Here is a 23,827-nt window from a genome sequence, read left to right on the forward strand (position 1 = left end):
GGAGACTTTACAGACATGATTTCATCTCTCTTGTGACAAGCTGAAAAGTCAATGATTCTGCCATTCACAGAATCTACGATAGGCACAGAAAGACATGTGAAATGTCTAGTTAACACAAGACTCTGGAATTGGATGCCATGACTCTCATTCTTCCATAGAATTGGATGCCATGAATCTAGCTCTTACACAGAGACAAGACAAGGAAGGTTCAGGTCTTGGGTGAGAGGAAATGGCATGCACCAAGGTGATTCCTGTAAACGTTTTCACCACACAATGCTGTGAACTCCTGTAGCTCTTAGTACAAACCAATTTCCATCCTAAATTCATATCCAACCTAATCCCATCTCTATCCCAACCACATCCCCATGCTTACACCAACTCCATTCCATCACACCCCCATCTCCATCCCAGCCCCATATCCATTCTAACTCCATCTCCAAACAAAGACAGAGACAGGATTTCCAACTTGCTCATGAGAAAATACTACTAAAAAACTGGTCCTTTTCTTCTTCACCCAGAGGTCTCTAGGGCCTGTTGCAGACCTGACTCACCAAGCTTATAAACTAGAGCCTTCCAAAAGCTGTTTCAGTCAGGATTTTCGTATTTAGGCCTCTAAATTCTGAGAATTCATTGTTCTAGAGTACTCTGCCTCTTCCAAATTCATCTTAAACTTATCAAGCCACCGTTTTTCCTCTTTTGCAGTCCACCTCACGCTGGGATCTTAGGCATGCATTAAGTGAATATAGTAGGTAATTTACAAACTCAGCCTCTCCTTTCTACATTTCCTTCTTTCTCTTTCCTTCTTTTAAAGAAAATGATTTTTCTCTGTCAAAGAAATATATGCTCCTTACTGAAGATTTAAATAATTCGGAAAAGCAAAAAGAAGAAAAGTCTCCCATAATCCTGCTTCCCAAAGGTAACTGCCAGAAATACATTTTGTTTTATTTCTTTGCAGCTTTTTTTCTACTCGTGGTTTTCTGGTTCATTTTTCACTGGGAATCTGTCTCCGCTGACATTTCTCCTCTTTGGGCTTCTGTATTCTCATCCGAAAACAAGCTTGTTGGACTAGGTAAATTCCAAGGTCATTTCCAGCACTACCACTCCATGTTTTTGTCTTTGTCAGAGAATTCAGAGAATATTTGTACTTGCAGTCTATTTATGTACTATAAAAGGAAGTGAGGATATTTAAGACCGGTAGGGACGTTTGTGGTGGATGTTAGTTGGATTACGTCTGGGGTTTTGTGTTCAATTTTGGACCAAATCATGGAAATTGGAAGTCTTATATGCTGTGATGGGAATATAAAATTGGTATAATCTTTCTGAAGGGCAATCTGGTAATATAAGTCAAAAGTCTTTGTCAGTGGATTTATTGTAAGGGGAAAAATCACTGTTTAGTTACATAGATATTCATTACAGAATTTTTTTTTTTTTTTTAATTTTTTTTTTCAACGTTTTTTATTTATTTTTGGGACAGAGAGAGACAGAGCATGAACAGGGGAGGTGCAGAGAGAGGGAGACACAGAATCGGAAACAGGCTCCAGGCTCCGAGCCATCAGCCCAGAGCCTGACGCGGGGCTCAAACTCACGGACTGCGAGATCGTGACCTGGCTGAAGTCGGACGCTTAACCGACTGCGCCACCCAGGCGCCCCTCATTACAGAATTTTTAATGAAAGCAAAAAACTGGGGGAAAATGCATGACAATAGGAATAAACTGAATAAATTATAGTGATTCAAAGGAATAGTGTACGTGGTCATTAAAATGATGTATTGAAAGAAGACAGATACAAATACATACAGAATGATTCCATTTATATAAAACTCAAAAATATCTATGGTATTCCTCGCAGGGGGAAGTGAATAGAAGGGGGGCAAGGAGCATTCCGGGATGTTGGTAATGTTCGATTTCTTGATCTGCATGTGGATAAGATGAATGTGTCCAATCAGGGAAAATTTATCAAGCTAAACACTCATGATTTGAGTGCTTTCCTGTTTTTCTGTTTCAGTTCAATTGCAAGAAAACTTTAAGATACAACATTGTAGGGGTGCCTGGGTGGGTCAGTCGGTGAAGCGTCCGACTTCGGCTCAGGTCGTGATCTCACGGTCTGTGAGTTCGAGCCCCGCATCGGGCTCTGTGCTGACAGCTCAGAACCTGGAGCTTGCCTCTGATTCTGTGTCTCCCTCTCTCTCTGACCCTTCCCCCGTTCATGCTCTGTCTTTCTCTGTCTCAAAAATAAATAAACGTTAAAAAAAAAAAAAAAAGATACAACGTTGTATATTCAGCTCTACAATCTTGGAAAGGCCCTTAAGATATTTTGTTAAGTATAAAAAGTAGGTTTTAGAGTTGCATGATCTAATTTTGATGAAAAATATATATTTTAAAAATACATACATAGAAAAACATTAAGAGGGATATAAATCAAAATCTTAATAACACTCATTGTTAAGCTTTGGGATTTTGGGTGATTTGTCATTGCTAATACATGTTTTCTAGAATAAAGACATTATTTTTTATAAATAAATATAAAGTCCTTAAATTAAAAAAATTCTAGTAATCGGTTTTGGGAGAGATTTTGGCTGCATGTATCCTAACAGAAGAGAAGGAGTGGGAAATGATGAAAGTAGAGCAAGTTCATCAAGGGCAGTTTTTCCCTTCTGGTGCTTCCTGTCTGTTCACCAGCCCTGGACTCATCCTTGGTCAATATCACATTATTTCTCAGCATCCAGGGCTTCCATGGTTTGGTCCATCTTCTTCCTGTTCCTGGGCCATGAAGGGCATATTCCTATGACTGTAATTTGTTCCCTACTCAAAATCTCCCATTTTGGGATCCCTCTCTCTTCAGCCTTCTCTCAAGCCTAGGGGATCCCATCCATTCTCTGAGGCTCTCCTTGGTTCTCAGCTTCCCCAAGAAGGGGCTCCCATCCATTCAGCCATTGTGCTTTCTTTGTCTTCTAATCCCTGCTAATACTGACTAAATAGTTCCTTTGTCAGTTAACTGTACACTGTCTTGTATTAGTTCTAAAGTTTTTATAAGCATCAATTCTTGCTTCATCAAATAGGTTATAATCCCCTTGAGGGATGGGAACATAAAAAAATTAAAAAAAAATCCTCCTTTTCTTGCTTTCCTTTTCTTGCATCTTCAATGACAGTTTAACAAATCAACTCCAGTCTATATTCCCTTTTTTGAATGATGGTAAAACTCATAATCAGTACCATCAAGGTCAATGATTTTCTAGCTATTTGTTTCGTATTTTGTTTCCTGGCATCTATGCCAGTTACCTGGTGGTGGACTGGAACTTGATTCTGATATGGAAGCTACATGCTACCTTACTCAGCAAAATTTACCAAAGGCATGAATTTTTTTATTTTGTTTTTGTGGGAAAGGGCCAGGAAGACATTCTAAAGACTCCATATTGATTTTTCAGGACCCATCCAGAGGAAGAGTCTTTTAGTTATGGTTGGTTCTTAAAAATGGCCAAGCCCTGTCATTTTACTTGAAACCTCTGCTGTTATCATTATGACTCTGAGATGGTTATTGGTAGAAGACAAGTTAACACATTTACTTCTCTGACAATGAAGTCTTTATATCTTCCATTCCATTTCAATCCATTCATTCATTTTTTCTAAAGATATGTATCAAATGCCTACTAAGTGCCAGGTATCCTGATAGGTGCTACAGAAAGAAGAAAAAAAAAAAGAAAAAGAAAAGAAAGGGCATGGTCTCTGTCTTCTAGGAAATTTAGTAAAAACTATTCTCCAATCAATGGCCATCACTGCCTTCAAGAAAGTGGTCAGTGGAAGGGGTCTCCAGGAGTAGACTCTAGGAGACTTTTGGCTGGACTCAGCCAGGTTTCTCACTTCTTAATATTCTCTTACTCTCTCAACAACAAATGTTGGAATGAGAGGCTGTCTCAGAGCTTGCCTCAATGGGTCCACCCAGACCAAGTTGAGGGTTTCCAAGAAAAATAAGACTGTGTTCTACTTGGGGCTCTGTCCATGCCAGCTTTCCATGCTTTTACTATAAGAGTTAGTCAATTCAGGGAAATATGCAATTGGACCCAATAAGTTCCTTCCACTTTAAACTGAGGTCACTTGGCTGGCATGGATGGGCAGGTGTGTGGCATTGACATGGTGATCCATTTTCTGGTAGAAGGCATTCCTCAAAGCAAAGTAGAACCATGAGGAACACTGCCTTCAGAGGCAGTGCCGCAGACAATATGAAAAAAAAATCAACTGGGTCACAGGACTATGTCCTGTTAACACAAAACAGCTCCACTCAGTTATAAGAGGAGAGAGTCTTTCATTGCCATGACCACCTAATGGTTGGTTTAAATATGTTTCATTTACAACTATAAAGATGCTCTGAGACTCTTGGTTCTCGAGTCTAGAGCAAAATGAGAGGGAAATACTTTGGGAATGTTACATTTGGAAAAGCCAAAACAGTTACTGCCCCTTTAATCACTGGCTTGTTATTCTGCTTTATGCCTCAAGGCTAAATACAGCATCCTACAGTAAAATCTGTGTTGTGTTGTAACCAACTGCAAGAAGGTGTCTACAAGAGGAAATGGCAGTCAAAAGGCAGGTGTAAGCCCAAGGCCTAAGAGATACTTTCCCACTTCAACTTGTCTTGATCCCAGCCAACCACAGTTGCTCCAGGTAAAACACTGCAAAACAGGTCAATCCCTTAAGGGAATGTATAATTTTAACAAGTGACACCAGAAACAGATAGATGAACACCCAACCTTTTAACCTGTCATGCATCCCCATCCTGGAGGTATCCTTTCCTCATTCCAAGGCACTTCTGATCCTATCCTACCTGTCCCCCCTCCTTTCTCAGGATCCTCTCTTTTTTATTGGCTGTCTCTCCTCACTAACCATATAATAGTTGTAGTAATAGCTAATGCTTGTTGAATATATACTAGGAGCGCTGTGACATGTGTTAACTCATTTCATCCTCACATCAACACTATGACCTAGATAAAATCATTACTTCCACATGAGAGGTGAGAAAACTGAGGAAGAGTGGGTGTAAGAGTGTTGCCCAAGGTGAGAGTGGAGCTGGCATGTAAACTCAAGTAGGTCACACACTTATCTAGATGGTTTACTGCCTCTCTCTCTCTATACAAATATGTTTGACTCTCTCATACCCACTTTTGACCTTTCCCTTAGTTACTGCCCTAAGTCTTTGCTTTCTCTCAGAGTCAAATTTCTCGCAAGTATAGTCTAAATGTATCCTCACTTCCTCACCTCCCATTTGCCCCTCAGCCAGCTGGCTTTACTCCTTTCTGTTCCACTGGAACTGCTCTCACCAAAGTCACCAGTAATTCTGCGGTTGCCAAACCTAACAGACAGTTCTCATTGTTTTTTACTTAACTTTTCCGACATGGAAACTCTCTCCTCCCTTGCTTTCTGTGACACCATTTGCTCTTGATAGTCTGCTTTCCTTGCTGTTCTCTCCTCCTTTGGCTCTGGCACAGGTGTTTCCCAGACTCCTGGTCTCAGCCTTCCTCCATGCTCACTGTCCCTAAGCTCCCTGGCTGATCCCTTGCACATGCGTGGTTTCACTGCCATTGATATCCTGGTGAATTCTACATCTGTGTCTACAGCCACAACTTGTTATTTTGGGTACTGGATTTCAAAACCCTCTTGTTTAATGACGTTAACTGATGGATGTCTCATTAGCATCTCAAATTTTTTTTTTCTAGCATTTCTATCTTAAACTGTGTGAACACATTTCATCACTTTCTCAAAACCCATTTCTTCTCCACATTCCTTATATCCTTGAATGACACCTCCGTTCACCTGGTCATCTAAACTAGCCACTTCTTTGAAAAAAAATTTTTTTAACATTTATTTTTTGAAAGAGAGAGAGAGAGCACGCACGAGGGGCAGAGAGAGAGATAGGGAGACACAGAATTCACAGCAGGCTCCAGGCTCTGAGCTGTCAGCACAGAGCCTGATGCAGGGCTCAAACCCATGAGCCCTGAGGTCATGGCCAGAGCCAAAGCTGGACACCTAACCAATTGAGCCACCCAGGAGCCCCTGAACTAGCCATTTCCGAGTCATGCTAGTTTTCTTCTTGTTCACCCGAACAAAATGGATCTTTACGTCCTGTTGATTCTATTTCCTAAGACCTTTTGGATCTGTTTCTTCTTTTCCACTTCAACTGATTCCTTGTTCCTCACCTGCATGACCATCCATCTGACCTCCTAGCTGGCCTCCCTGCTGCAGCCTAGGCTCCCTCTCACTGCTTCCAGAGTGTGTTTTCTGAAATCCAAATTTGGTGACATGTGACAGAATAAAAGCCTTGACAGCTCCCCATTGCTACAGGCTGAAGTTTATATTTGTTAGCCTTGTGTTCTCAGCCTTTCATGCCCTGGACCCTGAGTCTGTTTCCAGCTCTGCCTCTCATCGCTTCCTGCACCCTCGCCTCTGAGGCTCTCTCTTGCACACTTGTTCCCTCTCCTTGCCATGGACTCCAACTTTTTTTCCACTTGCCACTTGGCCAATTCCTTTTCTTTCTCAGGACTCAGCTCTGATGTCCCCTTTTACCCCTGCATGCCCACTTTAGTCTTTCTTTCCATTACCTCTGTTGCTGCCACTGCATGTACTGTACCAAGCTGTGCTGTTTGTTTGCTCCCTCCCTACAACGTGAGCTCCTTGAGATTAGGGAGCCTCATCTTTCATCTTTGTATGATGAGGCCCATCATTTTGCTGATATAGAGCAGAAACTCAATAAAAATCAAATGAATTAATGAAAATTACCCAAAGGAGTATATAGCTAATGGGAAATTTTAATACAGCAGTGAGAGAATATTTTTATCATTAGGGAACTGTATACAGCCCCCTGGAAGTCTGTAGATCCCCTGGCCTAGGCTATTTTTTCCGTCTAGCTCTAAACTAAGCCATTGTTTGAGATCAATATGTGGTCCAGGTACTCTATCCAACCCACAAAGAAAATCTCAAAAGCACTAGGTTCCTTCAGATGTACCCAGAATCACATTCTCAAACACTTGCTCATTGTTGCCCTTGGCTCTCTGAAATACTTTTGGTAATGCTCATAAAAAAGATACCCACGATATGCCTTCTTAGTAAAAGATACAGTGTGTATTTCAAAATTGATGTGCTTTGGGTGGGTAGGGCAGTGTTCAGAATGGTTCACATACTTTTATGGCTTCAAATTGTTTCCTGTTTTGAAGTTATTATGGAATTGCAAATAATTGGCAGAAACATGCTGAGGCACACAGAGGACTATTTCACCAATATTCATTTGATGTCTTATTATTTTGTCTTTGCTTTCAGACATCAATAGCTAGATATACAGGAACAAAGTAAAATAGAAAATTGGGGCATTTATTCAAATAATTATGGCAAGCTCTTCCCCCACCCACAATACTCCCACCTTCTCTCCTTACTACATATCTGTATACACTTTTAAATCGTGGGCTTTGAAGTCTGAGAAACTGGGTGTGAGTCCCATTTTTTAACAGTGTAACCTTCGGAAGTCCCTTAACCTTCTGAGTTGCTACTTCTTCATCTGTAAAATGGGGAAAAACACGAGTACTGGTGATTGGTGTGAGAAATAAATAAGATAATATGTAAAAAGGCAGCACAGTACCTAGAACATAGTAAGTGACCAGCATATGTTAGTTTTAATACTATTATTAGGTAATTAAAATAAATATTTGGGGGGTAGAAGATGAAGACTGACTTTTTCAGTTGCCTTCATACTTCACTTCCTTGGGGCTATGTCTCTGTTGCACATGCTTCCAATTAAGAGAACAGTTATCAACTTATCAACTCACTGGCTGCTCAAATTTGGGGTGAAAAGAAAACAAATATCATTTTTCCATTTTAAAAGAAATCCAGAGAGGGTAAGGGATTGGGCCAAGGGCACACAGAGGTTAGATATAAACACAAGGTTTTGGGTAGTCTCTCATTTCCAGTGCTGGGTCCTTCTAAAGTCTGTACTGTTGGTCATGCTTAGTGGGTCTCAGAACAAGCAAAAGAAGCTTTCAGTGAGTCAGACCTGGAGATGTGCTTTTGAGTGAACAGGCTGAGTAACTCAGTCTTCACCAGGTGCCTCTGTTGGTAAGTTAATGGTGCTTCCAAAAAGATTTCAAGAAATGGGTAGGGAGACAATGTGTATGATGGTGTGAGGTCTCCAAACACTTTCCTTGGTAAAACTCATTTACTTGGGCACTTTTCCGTTTAGCAATAATTGGCCCGTCTGGATGACTGAATTGACTCAGCAACATTCCCTTCTTGAGGAAATCATTTAAAAAAAACATGGAAAAATCCCTGTGCTTCTGCCATGTCATGCAGTATTCCAAGGACTGTTTAATGTCTTTTTGAATCCCATAGTTCTTTAAGCATAGTAAGCCTTTTGTAGAGGTTTGGTCTGGTTAAATGAAGAAAATGTTTTGTTCTAGTTCAACATTACTTAGAGCATTTTTGTAGTGAAAAGGTTTATGTAATTAAGTAGTGTGAGGAATAAGCTTAAGAATCCCCCAGGCTTACACCAATGGGTTAACAAGGTATAAAGAAGTACAAAGCCATAGGATGTTCATACTCGAGTTTGGGTAAACAAAATAGGGAGGTGCAAAGGCACCCAATACATAGGTATATGAAATAAGTAAGATTAGGTATTCCGGGTGGATGTGACCCCCAATTTAGTACTATAGCAGAAAGCTGCTTTCACAGGAGTGAAGGACCAAGTTAGGTAAACAGGTAAATTGGGCTATAGACTCCTGTGCTGCAGATGAAGCAGCCCAAAGTGGAGATGATTAATAAAAGAAAAAGTGCCTTGTTATTTCCTACCTGTCTAATCCCCTAAGCTAGCTAAGATAAACAGGTTATTTGTCCTACCTGTCTCATCCCCTAGGCTAGCTAAGATAAACAGAGGTGGTGCCTCATGTCTGCTGTAAACAACCTTCTGCTCGACTGCCTGGCACCAATATTTTGTTTTGTATGAACCCAAACCCCTAACCCTGAATATCTTCAAGACTCCCTTTCCTTCATGTCCACAAGTTAGTGTTCACAGATTCATTGTCTCTTTGTGCACGTCTATTGCCATGTTTTTAAGCCTTCTGATCCTAATAAAAAATGGGGCAAGGACCCTTATTTGGGGCTCTTATCTTTTCAAGGCATTAGCCATCTCTCGCTTTTCCTCCTGCATCCCGCTCTTTTGCTGGCCAAAAGAGAACTTTAGACTTAGAGTCTATGACAAAGTAGGTTCATTGTTAGCACACAATGCCTACATTTCTTCAACATCAGAAAGATATCCCATTGGTTTGTAAATGCATTTGAGGCTCTCTTGGAAAGTGGCCCAATGTTTCTCTTCCTTTACTCTCTCATCCTGAATGGTCTGGACTTTGAAAATACAGGTTTTAGGCCAGGAGAGTGCCAAAAGGTCCCTTAATAACTGCATGCCCTCATGGGAGAAAGAGCTGTGGCAAACATGTGTCTGTGTCCAAAGCAGAGCTCTGATGTTTCAGTTAGGGCAGAGCACAGGCTTGGTGGTCAGATGGAAACATATTTCTTTATGTGAACCCAGCCTAGCTGATTAGCTACCTTTTTCATTTTAGAAACTCAGTAGTTTAGAAACTACTCAGTTTAGAAACTGAGTTTCAGTTAAGAAACTCAGTCAAATCTCATCTGAGTTTTCTTAATCTAATCTAATGATTTTTGATAACCATGATAGTCAATTTTCTGCTATAGACTGTATGTTGGTGTCCCCTCCAAATCTATGTTAAATCCTAGGGCCCAATGTGATGGTATTAAGAGGTGGGGCTTTGGAAGGTGATTATATTACAAGGGTGGAACCCTTATGAATAGGATTGGCGGCCTTTTAAAAGAGGCCCCAGAGAGCTCCCTCACCCCTTCTGCCATGTGAGGTTACAAGGAAAAGATAGCTGTCTATGAGTCAGGATGCAGGCCTTCATCAGACATCAAATCTGCCAGGGCCTTGGTCTTGGGCTTCCCAGCCTCCAGAACTGTGAGAAATGAGTTTCTGTTGTTTATAAGCCACCCGACTATGGTATTTTGTCATAGTGGCCTGATGGGACTAACTCAAGTTCAAAGTTCAATCTCCAATGTCAGGGCTATTCTCCCACCTGGAGGGTTTTCTTCACCTTTCCTCCAGTTCACTGCTGTTGATCCTGGAGGTCACCCTTTCCACCTCCATCCAGGCCTTGCTTTGGAGTCTCCTGTGGGTCCTCCTGATACATTCTCCTTTGCCCACCTCTGACTAGCACCCAGCCTTTCCTTTCAGGCATCCCTCGTACACTGGCTACCCAGAAACATTCAGAATTTTTCCAGGCCTACAGCAGCCCAGAGAAATGGCCTTTCAGTAGATATACCCCTTTACCCCTGACCCCTTGCTCACATTTGTGAGGTTATTTGCTTTTGAAAGGACCAGTGAAAAACAAGGCACAAAAAACTATTTTCTCCTCTAAGATTTTCCAAATGCAAAGTCTAGAGTTTCATATACCTGCTTAACATAACCCCTTCCTAAATTAGTCCCAGGGCGGTGGTTCTCAAAGTGTGGCCCACAGATGTTGGGGGGTCCTCTATTTTCTTTTTTTAAAAATTTTAATTCAAGTATAGTGAACATACAGTGTTATATTAGTTTCAGGTGTACAATATAGTGATTCAAACACTTCCATACAACACCTGGTGCTCATCCGAACAAGTGCTCTCCTTAATCCCCATCACCTATTTCGCCCTTCCTCCCACCCATCTCCCCTGGTAACCATCAGTTTGTTCTCTATAGTTAGAGTCTGTTTCTTGGTTTCTCTTTCTCTCTTTCTCTCTTTCTCTCTCTCTCTCTCTCTCTCTCTCTCCCCCCCCCCCCTTTTCATTTGCTCATTTGTTTCGCTTCTTAAATTCCACAGATGACTGAAATCATTTGGTGTCTTTCTCTGACTTATTTTGCTTAGCATAAAGCTCTCTAGCTCCAACCATGTTGTTGCAAATAGCAAGATTTCATTCTTTTTTATGTCTGAATAGTATTCCATGGTGTGTGCTAGTGTATAGACACTACAACTTATTCTTTTTTACTTTTTATCAGAGAGAGAGAGAAGAGAGAGTTCGAGCGGGAGAGAGGGGCAAAGGAGAGAGGGAGAGGGAGAGGGAGAGGGAGAGGGAGAGGGAGAGGGAGAGAGAGAGAGAGAGAGAGAGAGAGAGAGAGAGAGAGAGAGAATCTTAAGCAGGCTCCACACTCAGCATGGAGCCAGACATGGGGTTCAACCCATGACCCTGGGATCATGACCTAAGCCAAAATCAAGCCAGAGGCTTAACCAACTGTGTCACTTAGGTGCCCCTACAGCTCATCTTCTTTATTCATTCATCTATTGATGGACACTTGGGCTGCTTCCATAATTTGGCTATTGTAAGTAATGCTGCAATAAATATAGGGGTGCATTTATCTCTTTGAATTAGTGTTTTTGTATATTTTAGACAGTCCCTTATTTCCATTACAACACTTACAGGCTATTGCTTTTCACTAACGGTACAGAAGCAATTGTTACAAAACCACAGCATGCATCAAGACAGCTGCATTCCATTCCACTAGATCTGTATTCATCACCATGAACTCACAGTAAAGTAAAAGGAAGAAAACGCCAGTGTTACCTAAAAATGTCCTTGATGAAGCAGTATAAAAGACTCATTTCATTTAATTTCAGCCCTTAAGTACATGTCATTTTAATATTTTGTGTGAAGTTTACACAAGGCACTTTAGCACACGTAGGTTAATGGTTTTCTTGAGGAGAAACATTATGATTGTTTGAGTTGCTTAACTAGTTGCTTTTTAAGCTAAAAACCATTTTTTATCTTCTGGAAGATGGACTAGCAGATAAACTATGGGTTTTCACACTTGAGTATGTGGCAGACATTTTCTTCTTCTTCTTCTTCTTCTTCTTCTTCTTCTTCTTCTTCTTCTTCTTTTTAATGTTTATTTATTTTTGAGAGAGACAGAGTACAAGTGGGGAAGGGAGAGAGAGAGAGGGAGACACAGAATCTGAAACAGGTTCCAGGCTCTGAGCTGTCAGCACAGAGCCCCATGCAGGGCTCGAACTCACGAATTGTGAGATCATGACCTGAGCTGAAGTCGGATGCCTACCCATCTGAGCCACCCAGGTGCCCTGGCAGACATTTTCTTGAAAAGAAATAAAATCAGCCTGTCACCTCAAGGACAGCAATTGGCAGCATTTGTTGCCAGTGATAAAACCCAAGCTTTCAAGCCCCAGATCCATCACTTATTAGTATATTATTTACCTTTCTAGCATCTTACCTGCAACATCAGGATGGTGATAATCCATACCCCATACAGGGTACAATCATTAAATAAGATAACATTATTTGTACAGTGCCTAGTGTGTGTTAAGTGCTCAATGAATGCTGGCTTCTCTTACAGCTGCATCAAGTTGCAACAATCAGTTTTGCTTTTCAGTTTTAATTTAACCAATTATGTGCATCAATATGAAACATGTTTCATCTGGGGTCCAAGTATTTTCTAAAGATTAAATTAATTCAAAATTCTTTGATAACACGGCAACAATGAAATGACATCAGAGCTATAGTGAAATAATGGCAGGGCATTAAAATATTGAGTTTTAAGCAAAAATTCTCATTTCTACAGTTTTCCATAAGGACATAAAGAGGACTAGTTAGCACAAGGTTAAAAATACACAAAATAACACTGAATATTATAAAAGTACCTCCCAAAGCTTACTACTTGAAAAGCAGTTTGTCAGTACGAATGCTAAGGTACACAAAGCCATCTGTGTCCTCGACATCCTGAAAGTTAAAGCCACAGAATGATGTCAGACTGAGCGGTTGCGGCCACGTTGTCGACCTCGAGCAGCAGTTGGCTTCTCCACGTAGAACTCGGGAGTAGGAGATTCAGAATTGAATCCCTTCTCCCTCCCCCCTCCTGGTTACAAATCACTTGAAATATATAAGTTAGTGGAACTTTGCTTGAGGGCAGCAAGGCGAACCCCATCCCTACTCACTGGAGCTCAGCTTTGATTTTTAACCTCCCTTCCCCACCCTTCCAGAACACACACATTCCCATTCCAAAACTGATTTTATAAAGACATTTTAAACATAATGATGCAACTTGGTGTGCACTACGGCAAATTTACAGGTGTTTTTTTTTAATTGTTTCCAATAACGGAAACATTATGCCATTAGTATCACATCTCGCCTGTAAAATCAGATGATTTTCCAAATTGAAGCACTTCTACCAAGGCTTTGGATAGGAATTAATGGGAATTCAGGTTATGACACATTTTGGGCATAGGCAGGCTATGAAAAGCACAGAAGGGAAAAGGAGGCCAAGATAGATTGGATAATAGCAAGATAATAATCAAGAGATTAAAAAAAAATAAAAAGAGAGAGAGAGAGAGAGAAAGGAAAAAAATGTACCGAAAAGGTTGTGAAAACTGTAGGAGCCTGTTAGTGGGACATAATGAGGCTCTTTAAGGGATATTTTTATATTATCCAACGAATTTTCCATTTTCAGCAATGAATGAGCCCCAGTCTTGTACATAATGTACATTGGCATGGTTTTTATGTCTTGTGTGTGAACTACCAAAGTCCATCGAACCTTTTTCAATCCTTCTGATCACTGGCCTGATCCTGTGAGATCCCTTATCTATCCTGTGGAAGGTATTTCTTTATGAACAGCTACTGAGCTGTCTTCCTCATGAACAAAGGTAATAGTCACACAACATTCAAAGGGCTAAGGAGATCCATCCTTGCCACTTTTCCTTTTGGTCCAGACAGTACACGTTCCCTGAATATGTTTTCCACTCAGATGGTGGTCGGTGCTATTAACTGCCCCGACTGAAAACTATTTTGCAAATGAATATGAAATTGCTCAGAGGTGGGGGAAGTTGGTGTTGCTTGTTTTGGGTGAGAGGGTAGCAGCTACAATGGAGTCAGGGCGTCGATTAGGCTCATAATTAACCTGAAAACTGTCCTGCCAGCAACAGCTACAGTAGCAGCAGCAACCTGCCTGTCAGTTCCAGTCCAAGAATTCCAACTGCTATTTCAGTTGTTATGGAAACTGGCCACACTGGTTCTCAAAGAATTCATTATTCCAACAAATATTTGCTTTCCTAAATCATTACAGGGTATCTAAATGAGTGATGCAGACACACACGATGGAGGAGCACACAGGAAGAAGCTGGTGATTAGAGATGTCACAGGGCTACAAGTTAAACCTGACCTTGGGGCATGATTAACTGGGGGAGAAGACATTTCAAGTGACAGGACTGGCAAAAGCAAGGGAAGTGGGGTTGGAGCCACAGAATCACATGGGGTTGGAGTGGGAGATGGGAAGGCACATTGAGGCCAGTGGGGAGAAAGCTTTGAAGGTCAGTCTGAAGAATTTGGACCTCTCTATAGACAAAAAGGAACTAGGATACTTTAAAGCAGGGGAGCAGTGCTTTAGGAATATTAATTTTTATCTGCAGACAAACAGCAAAGTTGTCAACCTGGTTTTTGGTTAATATTTCAATCCCACTTGTCTTGGTAGATGTCAAGACAATAATTTGAAAAGTGAAAAATTCAACCTCATCTTCTCATATAGGGAATACCACACTTATTTCACTGAAACCAATGGACTCTTGTTTATTAAGACTCATCAAAACTGTTATGGGTGTGTCTATGACATCCTGAGTATTTTTACGAGCTTCAAATTGACCTGCAATAATACAGCCCCCAAATACCACTCTGCCATCTGTCAAGGAAGTGTTTAGAACTAAAGACTTAATTTTCAAGCAGAGTCCTAAATGCCCTAGAAGAACAATCATTTTTCCTCATACCACAGTGGTTTTTGCACCTTCTACTGCCTAAACAGTAACCTGAAATCTTTAATAGAATAGTAACTGAGCAGTAAGATAAAATATGGGAGAGTTGGTTAATATAAGAAAAACCTTTCTTCAGAGCAGCAGTTTTTAGACTGCAGTCTGTGGACGCTTGGGGGTTTCAAGCTTTGCATGATGCCAAAGATTTTATATTGTGCTATTTGATTTTCTGAAGGGCACAGGACTTAGGTAAGCCAAGGTCTTTAGTTATACCTAGACAGATAGAAGTGATATTTGAAAATATATTTCGAAATTTAATTGCGAGTGCTAAACCACTGGTAACTCTGGAATAATATTATTGCCAGAGAAAATAACAACAATCACAAAACATGCTGTACTATTTTTAGAAGCTGTTTTTGGATCACATTATTAAAGACACAGATTTCTATGTGATAATAAAGGCTCATTCTTTGGATACTGAACATCAGGGTTAAGAGTCTCTCCTCTTCCTAATTTGGCCCCTAAGATAAAAGCTGAATATAACTCATTGTGTATGGCCTTGATGGCGAGAAAAGTGATTAAAGTTTATGTGGAAAGGGGAATTTTCTTTGCTATTAGGAGGATGAGTTTCTCTTCAGTAAGGAGTAGAAATAATTTACTTTTACTTTTTGAAAAGAATGTAAAAAGTGTGGCAAGAGTTCATCCAGTTCCCATGGTTAAGGTCAACAAGAGGCAAGCAGGTCAGAAACAGAACTCAGGCTGGGCTCAAGAATTCTCACTGCTTAAGACACGCACTTCCTCCTCCTCTCACCTCTGTTAATCCCTTCGGTTGCGTTGCCCGCTCTCCTCCTTCAGTTCCCTGCTTAAATATCACTTCTGTAGGAAAGCCTTGCCTGATCACTCTGATCACCCACTTCTACCCCAGACACTCAATCCAGGCTGTTCTGTCTCCTTAAATTTGTGATAATAAGTTGATTAGTTCTTCTTTTTACCTAGGATGGAAGCTCTGTGATCCCTCACTGCCCAGAATGGGTCTAGGCCTCAGTATATATGGGATGGAGGACTGAATGAGGGAGACAGTCCAGGGTAACAACCCACACAACTGTGTGGTGGAATGGGGCGAGCCCTGGGATGGGAAACTGCAGCCCTAGTCTCCTCTCTGCCACCAGTTGGTTGAATGACCTTAATCAAACCTCTTAAATCCTCTGGGACTCAGTTTCCTTATCTGACAATGAGGGAGACTTAGTGAGAGATTTCCAAGGAAACATTCCAACTTTAGGGTGCAAGATTCTAAGTTTATATGATTATATTTCTTGGGTGCCGATAACTATTCTTTTTCCTACCCATTGAAGATGTGTGGACCTTTTCATTATTTCTGAATATGAATAGAAAAAATTTTTTAAATGAAAAGGTAGGTGTATTAACTTTTCTAAAGACTTGAATACTTAGAGGGAAAAGTACTAGCTTTTGGGAGGTGCTTTGACAATATTTGGTGCTATTCTGGGCAATTATAACTGTTGCTCAAATAGTCCCATTGATTTCCATGGGGAAAACTGAATAGCCGGTTCTCACACTCATTAGCTATGTGAGCTTGGACCAGTCCCTTTACCTTTCTGAGTCTCAGTGTCTTTATCTGTATAACAGATATGTAATAGAGATAGACCACCAACCTATAGGATTGTGGAAGGATTAAGTGAGATGAACTGGAACACAGTATGTGCTTAGAAAATGCTGGTGAATTTTATCCCACAATTAATTTACCAACGACGTTCACAGTATGAGGCATAAAATAAATGAAATTTTCTTACCATTAGCTAAACGGAATGCAGGGTATGGTTACTGAAATATATTTGAATATGTGGTTACGGATATATTTCGTTTAGTGAGCAGTGGCTCATTGTTCAAACAGAAAATGTATGTGCTAGATTTTAGCATATGACTTCTTCATACTCATGGGATTATAAGGTATTTTATTACTGAGGAACTAAAATCAGGAGTCTGACATTCCTTAGAGTCTTACTTTGTCTATTCTGTAAGGATACAAAGCCAAAAACAATATAAAACTGCATAAATGAAAACAACAATCCAGAAGCCTTGAGGGTATTTCCTAACTGAAAAAGGGGCAGAATTCAAAGCAGAATAAGAAATGGACAGTTTTTTTTCTCTACCAAGTTGTTTATTAGCAACTGCATTAGAAAACTTGAGAGCTGTTACTCACCAATCATGAAAATAATTTTACACTTTCTCAAATCTTCCATGAAACCTTTAAAGTAAGAATAATTTAAGTTACTGGCAAGTAAAACTGTTTTGAAATACTGGTTTTACTTATGTTGTGTAAAAACCAAAATCTTGTAGCTTTATTTGATAAGAAGCCTTAAGTTCAGTAAATGTGTTAATAGGTCATAAATTATAGGCACCAATGACCATTTCAACCTTATTCCCACACCCTGGTAACATAATTTCATTTTAACACAAACTATCAATTTTTGGTGGCAAAACTGATAAGCCATTAAATAGCATGACTTACAAAGAAAGATAATTTTTAAAATTATTTTAAAATGTTCTTAAGTATCTCAGTTTTGTGTTATTTTACATTTTTCTTAACATTTGCTGATCTCTTTTAATAAAGAGGGGTTAAAGCACAAATGGGGAGTCTGGAAGATAATATTTTAAATACAGTTCCTATTTATAGAAAATAATACTATTTTCCATTTAAGGTAGTAATATAAAATTTCCTTCTAAAATAAATCTATTTAAATAATAATAGTGAGTCAATTTAGAGAAAAATATTAAGTCAATAATATCTAGCATAGGTCATATAGAGGTGAAACAAAAATCTCAGAGATGGTGAGAGTGAGGATTGAATTTTGGGAACCACTACTTTATTTTTTCTCCAAGTTTTTATTTAAATTCCTGTTAGTTAACATACAGTTTAACATTAGTTTCAGGTGTAGAATTTAGTGATTCAACACTTAAATACAACACCTAGTGCTCATCACAATAAGTGTCCTCACTCATCTAGCCATCCCCCCACCTACTTCCCTCCATTAACCCTCAGTTTGTTCTCCATCATTAAGAGTCTGTTTCTTGGTTTGCCTCTCTTTCCCTATCCCATGCTTGTTTGTTAAATTCCACATATGAGTGAAATCATATGGTATTTGTCTTTCTATGACTTATTTCACTTACTATCATACATTCTAGCTCCATCCATGTCATTGCAAATGGCAAGATTTCATTCTTTTTGATGACTGGGTAATATTCGTGTGTGTGTGCGTGTGTGTGTACGTGTGTGCGTATCACATCTTCTCTATCCATTCATCAGTTGCTGAACATTTGGGCTCTTTCCATAATTTGGTTATTGCTGATAATGCAGCTATAAACATTGGGATGCAGGTATCCCTTCAAATCAGTATTTTTCTATCCTTTGGGTAAATACCTAGTAGTACAATTGCTGGATCATAGGGTAATTCTATTTTTAACTTTTTGAGGAATGACAATACTGTTTTCCAGAGTGGATGCACCAGTTTGCATTCACCCCAACAGTGTGGGACTGAGGAGCCACCACTTTGAAACAGAGGGATAATTAGGAATTTTTGGCAAAGTGCAAAACCCTCCAGAGTTTGTGGAGCCCTAAAAGATTGTCAATTGTCATGTGGTGTAGTAGCTGGCCATGAAGGATGGGTAGACAATAGCTACACTTTTGATACTATTCTCAACTGACTAGACCTAGGCGAGTGACTTCCTCTCCCTTGTACTTCAGTTTCTCCATCTGTAGGGTAAAGGTGTCAGACCCAACGATCTCTAATGTCTCTTTCGGTTCAAATACCTATGATTCTGTGGTTCCCGTAAATAAATGGGCCACAGGAGGAAATGGTCCCCTTTGTCCCTTGGCCAAAATTATGATGTGATTATTGTTGCATGTTTCAGGTTTCTAAAGTAACCCAAAATTCGAAGAGGCCTTGGGTAAGAGTGAGGTTATTTGAAGAGATGACCACAGCCCCAAACTTGAATTGGGAATGGCTCTGTGAGCTCAGGGTCTCTGGCCTCAGAAAGTGCCAATGGTTATTGCTTGAGCCTGGAAGCAGGGGGTCCTGAAACTAAAAAAAAATGTTTAGAGTGAGGACCTGAGGACAGAAGAAACAGCAGAACTACCCATGAATGTTTCAGAGAAGAGCAGAAACAAATTCACCCTGGCTTTAAGACCACAGGGCTTTAGTTATGGAGATCAGGCTGCCTGCTGAGCTGTGCCAGGGCAGGGTCACAGAGTTTGGGGGCAGAAGTAGATTAGCTCAGGATGCTCTGCAGTTGACTGTGGGAGTCTGCACAGGCCAGTAAGGGAGGTATTGCTGTATTCTAGAGACCATCTTGAGCAAATGATGGTGAAAAGCTAAAGAAGTAGGCTCTAGAGGGGGTCAGAGGATGCCACCATGTTCAAGTCAATCCTTAGATTGGCTAATTTCTTTTAATTTTTTTAAACATTTATTAATTTTTGAGAGAAAGAGTACACAGTGTGAGTGGGGGAGGGGCAGAGAGAGGGAGAGAGAGAGGGAGACACAGAATCCGAAACAGGCTCTAGGCTCTGAGTTGTCAGCACAGAGCCTGACATGGGGCTCGAACTCGAGAATGGTGAGATCATGACCTGAGTTGAAGATGGACGCTTGGGGCGCCTGGGTGGCTCAGTCGGTTAAGCGTCTGACTTCAGCTCAGGTCACGATCTCACGGTCCGTGAGTTTGAGCCCCGCGTCGGGCTCTGGGCTGATGGCTCAGAGCCTGGAGCCTGTTTCCGATTCTGTGTCTCCCTCTCTCTCTGTCCCTCCCCCGTTCATGCTCTGTCTCTCTCTGTCCCAAAAAATAAAATAAACGTTGAAAAAAAAAAAATTGAAAAAAAAAAAAAAAAAAGATGGACGCTTAACTGACTGAGCCACCCAGGCCCCCCAAGACTGGCTAATTTCTGAGCAGCTTAGTTTAACACCCCCAGGGGTGGTGGTGGGTGTGTGGGAGCAGGCTGATTCCACAAAGAACTTTCAGAAGAGTTTCTTTGATGTGCTTAGACAAAGGCCAGACAGAGATTCTAAACCAGTGAGGAGGGTGGGTGTGGAGTGTTATGAACTATGGCTAACAAGAACTAACATTTAAAGTCAAGTTTTTAGAGCACCATGCTGGACAAACAAAACAGATCTGAGACTGGATGCTTCCCTTAGTTGGGCAGATGTGACTGCAGATGGAGCAACTGAAGATGATTTTGAATATTTTATTATTCTTAATTTAACCCTTATGCTAAGGGAGCTACTTTTCAAACTGTAATATACACTGAAGAGACAGTAATATATTAGAATATAGGACATTGTGATTTTTCACTTCATGGAAAATAACACGTGAAGTTTTGAAGTAAAGATTCTAGAGTTCAAAGGTATTTGATGTTTTTGTTGGAACCCCAGGCCCCTGAGCTGTGTTTCAGACCCTTGGCTGTGGAAGTTCCTGGAGCTACCCCCACCTTGAGGGGAAACCCAGGATGGAGGGGCCAGACTGGGTGGAGCCAGCCCTAAATTCCCAGTCTAGGTGTAACTCAGGGCTCTTTTCCTGGTTCTGGAGGCAGCTGCTTTTGCTCTTGCTCTGGGTGTGAGTTGACTAAAATGATGGGCAGAATGTGGTTACCTTGAGAGATAGTACAAAGTTTTTATTTCCTATCTTGGTGATAAAACTGCAGTTTTTACACTTAAAATTAACAGGAGCCTGACTTACACTTTATATTTTATGTAGATGATAAGTACTTTTGAAAGTGAGATCACTCCTCTGACAGTTATCCAACTTGCTTTTCAGTAAAATTGGGATGCTTTTTTTTTTATATACACAATGCTACCTTTTTGCTGGAATCCACTACTAGCTGAGGAAAGGCCCAATTCTGAAAAGAAAATGGGACATGAAGAATTGGGTTTGGGAACAGGAGGGGAAGGAGACAGGGGAGCTAAAATCAGAGGAAAGATGTGAATTTGGGGTTTGGGGAACCATCTGGTTTTCACACTAAGGAATAAAATTTTTTGTTCTTTCTAATCAAAGAGATGCTGCAGTCTCTACAGAATAGTCCACAGTGACTGGAAAAATCCTATGTTATCTGGAGCTCTCTATTAAAGGCGCATACACTGGTGCTTTTAACTCATGGACCAGATGGTCATCTCATGTTCTCTAGACTTCCAGCTTCCTTTTATGAAGCTAAGCAACAACTGTTTCTTTTTTTAAATTCCCGTCCAGTTAACGCACAAGGTTATATTGGTTTCAGGTGAACAATATAATGATTCAACAATTCTATACAAAGCTGAGCAACTTTTAATCTATTTGCTATCTAAGAAAGCGACTATGGTTGTTATTGGGTATGGTTGTACCTATGATGGAACATTCATGCAGTGTAGTCATTACAAATTAAGGTTATGGAGAGTTTGTAATGACTTGGGAACATGCTTATGTTATGATATACACAAAAAGAATGGAGATAATTATTTGTATATACACATGTATTCTCAATTATATAAAAACAGGTACATAGCCAACCCACTGGGATAAAATACACTAGAATATTAACCATGATTATTTAGAGGTCATAAGGTTTTAGATAGCTCATATTTTCTACCTTGAAAACATTTCCACATGGAATGCATATTAATTTTATAGCCAGGAAAAAGGGAAACTTTATTAGGCAATCAATCAATCCCTGTCCAGTTGGGACTGAGTTGATTATTTGCACTTGGCTCATGTTTATGTGCCTTTCCTCATGAATCACCATGATGTCATTTGGTGACTGAGATTTTCACATACTGCTATGGCCATTATCATTAAATGACACTTTATCTATTACCTCATGCTCATGGATCAGTGTAGGATTAGAGCTGGGGTTATTTGGAAAGCCGGATCACTTACTTGCATGTGCTCACAGTCAATACAAACATATTTCCATGAACCATAGTTACAGCAACATTTATTACTGAGTGGACATGTTAGAAGGTACTTTACCTAGGACAATCATGAGCCTTATCTCTTTTGGACAATCTCAAATTCACATAATTTTAGCTATTTTCAGACAGTGAAGGCTGAATTTGCTAGTTGTTATGAGACTTTTAACATGACAACAGTTACAAAGCAGGATAATTTGGGTGTTTCTTAGGTTGCATCCCAACAGCACACTGAAGAATTTTAACTACCATGTAGGAAAAAGACTTCCAATAAATTTGAAGAATGTTAAAGTTAGCCAGCTGTCTTTACTGCAGGACTTATAGGAATCTTGGTATGCTATTATATGTGTCTCTTCCAAAGGGTAGTGAGTGTTAAATGTTTCCCAAACATATTTTTACGAGAACATTCCATTTTCACTAAGCATGTCAAGGGTCATGTTCTCTGGGTAGTAAGGAAATGCATCTCTAAGTAAGGTGGCCCTTTGATTCTTGATATGGACTAAAAGGGGAAAGATCCAAAAAGTTCCAATCTTAATTGTGTAGCCTGGCTAAGGAAAAACTGCATGCTGTCAGTAGTTTACTGTCTATCAGTTGTTGTTTAATAAAAAAGACATGTTCAAAGCTACTAAAATACAACTTTGGTCTGATCAGTAAGGGAAACTCACCTCCCATGGTATCCTCTCCAAATACATTTAACTGGTCATCACCCTGCACATAAAAAAATCAAAATATTAGGTGAGAGTACTAACAGGTATTGTGCTAAACTTCTTGCCAACGTACATTAACATACCTAACTTTCCAAACAACTCTATGAAGGAGGCACAATTACTATCCACCTTTTACAGATGAAGAAGCCAGTAATTTGAGAAGCAAGTTGCCCAAGGTCATGTAGCAGTGGGGGACAAAACCCAGATTGGAACCTGGGCTGTCTGTCCCAAGAGTTCATGCTGTCTTTGTTGGACTTCCTGGTACAATATCACACTTCATTTTCTTGGTGCATGACCTATCTGTGATCAGAAAAGCTGATTTGAAGAACACAACACTCTTCAGTGCCCGAAGCTCACTGATAGTTGTAGTTATAGTTGTTTAAAAACAACTTCATGGTTTAAAGCTGGACTTGGCACACTCTCTGTAAAGGGCCAGATAGGAAGTGTTTAGCAGTGGGTGCCATATGGTTAACCACTGGCCAATCCCTGAAAACTAAAGCATGAAATAAGGGAGATTGGAATGACCAGCTTTGATTGATGCCTGCCTTTAAATGTTTATTTTAGGGGCGCCTGGGTGGCGCAGTCGGTTAAGCTTCCGACTTCAGCCAGGTCACGATCTCGCGGTCCGGTCCGTGAGTTCGAGCCCCGCGTCAGGCTCTGGGCTGATGGCTCGGAGCCTGGAGCCTGTTTCCGATTCTGTGTCTCCCTCTCTCTCTGCCCCTCCCCCGTTCATGCTCTGTCTCTCTCTGTCCCAAAAATAAATAAAAAACGTTGAAAAAAAATTTTTAATGTTTATTTTATTTTTTAATCAAGCAGCTGCTGCATTTTCCTTACAGAAGAACCAGTGGTAGTTGGAGGGGGGTGGTGAGGGGAGTCTAGGATGAAAGTTTATATAAAAAGGCATTTGGTGAGAATTCTATTTATGTCTCCATCCATTCCATTTTCCCACTCCCTCATCCATCATAGGTAACCACTTACAGAAGTTTTTTTTTTTTTTGTATCTGTTTCCCGATACACAAAAAACTTCCAGATATCTATGGATACATTTGAACATAAATATATAATCTGGCATTACCTCCATTTTGTATACAGAAAAAAGTGTACTTATATTACTCATGCATATATGTTCATAATATACATACTCATCTATAATGATACTGTTCTTCCCCTTGCATTTTCACTTATCAGTGTATCCTGGAGAACTTTCCATATCAATACAGAATGTTCTCAGTTGTACAGTATTCTATCGTATGGAAGGTAACATAGTTGTTGTTTTTAACTAGTCCTTTATTGATGGACCATTGAGCTGTTTCCAATCTTGGGTTATTCTGGGAAAAGCATGGTGAATAAGCTCATACAAA

General features: G+C 40.2%; 1 protein-coding gene and 1 long non-coding RNA gene across 4 annotated transcripts in view; one reads left to right on the forward strand and one right to left on the reverse strand.

The window, feature by feature from the left end:
• Positions 1-23,827, reverse strand: part of AK5 (adenylate kinase 5) — a 264,187-nt gene that overhangs the window by 54,493 nt on the left and 185,867 nt on the right. For 2 of the 3 annotated variants that reach the window (XM_058716927.1, XM_058716924.1), the window contains exons 9-10: positions 22,425-22,467; positions 17,034-17,078 (exon numbers count right to left, since the gene is read on the reverse strand). In XM_058716927.1, the coding sequence (XP_058572910.1) occupies positions 17,034-17,078; positions 22,425-22,467 (88 nt within the window). The remainder of the gene's footprint in view (positions 1-17,033; positions 17,079-22,424; positions 22,468-23,827) is intronic. The other variant, XM_058716926.1, reaches the window with a different exon arrangement.
• On the forward strand, positions 12,829-13,176 carry LOC131504527 (uncharacterized). The gene is made up of 2 exons (XR_009258040.1): positions 12,829-12,939; positions 12,986-13,176. It is a non-coding gene; the product is annotated as an uncharacterized LOC131504527 (long non-coding RNA).

The sequence above is a fragment of the Neofelis nebulosa genome, chromosome 2, assembly GCF_028018385.1.
Source record: "Neofelis nebulosa isolate mNeoNeb1 chromosome 2, mNeoNeb1.pri, whole genome shotgun sequence".
Taxonomy (NCBI): Eukaryota; Metazoa; Chordata; class Mammalia; order Carnivora; family Felidae; genus Neofelis; species Neofelis nebulosa.